The sequence below is a fragment of the Gavialis gangeticus genome, unplaced genomic scaffold (assembly GCF_001723915.1).
Source record: "Gavialis gangeticus isolate Ggan-Ray unplaced genomic scaffold, GavGan_comp1, whole genome shotgun sequence".
In the NCBI taxonomy this organism is placed as follows: Eukaryota; Metazoa; Chordata; order Crocodylia; family Gavialidae; genus Gavialis; species Gavialis gangeticus.
The window spans coordinates 256,588,634-256,591,686 of NW_017729032.1; the positions used below are offsets into that span (position 1 = coordinate 256,588,634).

Consider the following 3,053-nt stretch of genomic DNA (forward strand, 5'->3'; position numbering starts at 1 on the left):
AAATTTTTTTTTTTTTTTTTTTTTTTTTTTTTAAAAGACACACTCCTCTGAAGATGGTTAAATAATGTACTTTGCATATGTAGGGTGTAAACTAATCCTTTCAACAGGATTTTTCAGACTGTGAGAAAAATTTACTTTGTTTACCTGAGTTGAAACTGAAGCAGAGTATTCTTCCAGTTTCTATTGTATTTACAGTCGAACTTTGTTCAACAAACGCATGTAATTATCAATTATGAACCTAAGCTGCCTGGGTAACATGCTATCCTTTCATCTCGAATTTCACTATGAATTCTATAGCCTTCCATGTCCCCCGTCCACCTCCACAAGACAAGCTATCATTTGTCCTAATGTACACATTTTAGTTACTATAAGGCTCTAAACACTTGCTGTCATGTTAAATCTTTTTACAACTAGAAAGCTTTGAGAAACATTGAAGAAGCAATCTTGAAAAGAAACTAGTAGGTGTAACTCATAATAAAGAAAGAAATAGGCCTCATTTTTTTTCACTTCCATATTAAGGCAAGTTTCTCAAAATAAATTTTTTTTTTCAGCCTATACATTTATCTCTAAGTGGTTTCACTGATGTCTGTCAAGTCCCTTTAACTTTTACATTTTAATAACTGTCTATAATACTTATCTCCTTATCATTCAGATTCCATTCTACATATTAGTAGGACTGATACAGTGTATGAGTACGAGTAAGATGATTTTGGCTTTTGCTATTGACTAAGCAACCTTAGACTCTTTTCTAGCCAAGCCATCACTGTTGTGCTTAACAATTCCATTTCCAAACTTGACAGTCAAACACAGTAAAAGACAAGCTAAACTGCCTAGTATATGGAAGTAGCAAATTCTGCTTCCACATGTGAACTACTGCAAAATTATGCTTTTCAATCTCCTTTACAGCTTTAAGAAGATATACTGGTTGTTTTGTTTAGTGTTAAGAATGCAAGGTCCTGTGTGCTCTTTGCAAGTTATGCATTATATTTTCTCTGAAATTCAAAACTGTCCTACTTGGCATTTGACATTTTTTTGCCCTCCATTTATTATTCTGTTGATATTTTTGTTTGGTTGGAACCAAGGTACAGAAAGTTTCTCATTAGATATGCATTTCCAATTATACTTAAATGTGTCCGTTTTAAATTGCCTATACAACTGTAAGACTATAAAAATGAAAAGATTATTTTTGTGCGTCTTACAGATTTCATTTTTGAGAATTAAATATACCATAAAAATAACTTCTCATTTTCAATTCAGACACAACGCTGACTTATTTTAATTGCTAATCCTCAGCACTTGTTTATAAGATAAACTGCTTTTTCAGTGCAATGCTTTTTCTTTGAAAAGTAATGGTAGACTAAACAAAATTACTAGAGGTATTTTTTGTGCAGCAAGTCTTCAAGGAATACAGCTTAAAGCAAAAACAAATAGGAAAAAATAAACCAAAACATACACAAGTACCACGCAAGAAACGCCCCCCCCCGCACAAGAAACTGTTTTAAACAGAACCAATATTCGCAGCAGCAAGTTGCACTTCAATTGAGTTTACCTTTGGTGAAGTGCAACCCAGACTTACTCAATTTTCTAGATCTGAGAGTACACCTAACAAGTTATCATCATCTCAGGTATTTTTTCCAGTCACAAAAGGCAAGACAGTTGCTTTTCAATTCTTTATAACAATTTTGTAGGGTAACTTTAATTCAGCAGTTTGTTACCTGTACCATAGACCAATAAAGTACTCTGCATTAAAATTCAGATCTTGAACAACAGTAGTACAGCAATGGAAAAAAAAGCAGCTCAGATACATTTTTATCCAGATTTTACATTTCCGTCTGTCAACTTACAATATAAAAAGCTTGAAAATCAACTTCAAAAAGCTTATTCCTCAAGTCAAAATATAAACAAATCTGAAAGTAATCAGCTAATGAATGGAACTGTAGATACCAAGTTAGATTTTCAGTTGTTACTACACATACCACTCCCTTCGGGATATTACTGAGCCATCTACATGGGAAACAAAGTCTTCTTCATTGTCATCATAACATTCGCTACCCATATATTTCATCCCCAGTGTTCCACTTTCATAGTAATCCATTGGTCTTTCATACCGTTCCTGGTACCTGTTAATATTGCCTACATTGTTCCACTCTGGCTTTTCAGGGTCTTCTAAATAGTCTTTAGATATCAGACTGTTCATTGGATGCTTTATTTCTTTTTTTACACTGTCAGGGTAAGAATCCACATCATCTGACTGGAGAACATCTATTTGAGACTCTTTTTGCATATCAGTTGGCGGAATGTAGTTTTTAGCAAAGTAGTCACCACGGAACGTCCGTCTTCTCCTATAGCAGACAACTCCAACCAAAATGCTTACAAGTATCAGGAAGAGAGCCCCACCCACTGCACTACCGATGATGGTACCCCAATTGTCTTCCTGCATTGCTGGCAAGGTTGATGCTGGAAAATATATTAGTTTAGGTTCTGTTGCTAAACCTGTGATGCCATCAGTTGAAGGATGCCATGGAACCGTGGGTGGTCGTGTGGTAGTAGTAGGAGGATCTAATGAAAAGAGCAAAGAGGTAGACAAGACAGAAAAGGCAAAGAATGTCAATGCAAGCTAAATCAGTTAAGAGTTTAAGTAAGCCAAGGTGATGGATATGTAAAATATGTTCTCTACCAACAGAATAGTTTTTCATTCTTTAATTCTTAGGTTGCTCTATTTTCACAGTACTTTAGCAGCATAAAGTTTTTCCAATAATTATGGAATTGGCTCCCATTTATAGTTTTGGTCTCTACTGTAGGGAGTTGAAGAGACAAAACATTTGCAGCATGAAAGCAGCCACTGCCATCAAGTTGAAGTACCATTAGTTCTCTTGAAAGGAGAAGATAGTACTTAGTTATTGCAACAGTGACTTTTTATATTTCATTTCTATGCAGTTTTACCCTGCCTATTGGAGAATGTTATGTAACAGAAAGTGACATACCGTTTTTTGACTTCCCCAGCTAGGGGTTAGAAACATATAGTGAAGTAACTACTTGTACCAAAGATTAAC

General features: G+C 34.9%; 2 protein-coding genes across 2 annotated transcripts in view; both read right to left on the minus strand.

Moving 5' to 3' along the window:
* Positions 1-3,053, minus strand: part of LOC109302355 (nectin-3-like) — a gene marked incomplete at its 5' end in the record, with an annotated part of 185,294 nt that overhangs the window by 53,553 nt on the left and 128,688 nt on the right. The gene's annotated exons all lie outside the window — the stretch shown is intronic.
* The window catches only part of LOC109303548 (nectin-3-like), a 17,900-nt gene continuing 16,503 nt past the window's right edge, over positions 1,657-3,053 (minus strand). The window contains exon 2 of the mRNA XM_019525772.1: positions 1,657-2,559. Coding sequence (XP_019381317.1) covers positions 1,967-2,559 — 593 coding nt within the window. The 3' untranslated portion in view covers positions 1,657-1,966. The remainder of the gene's footprint in view (positions 2,560-3,053) is intronic.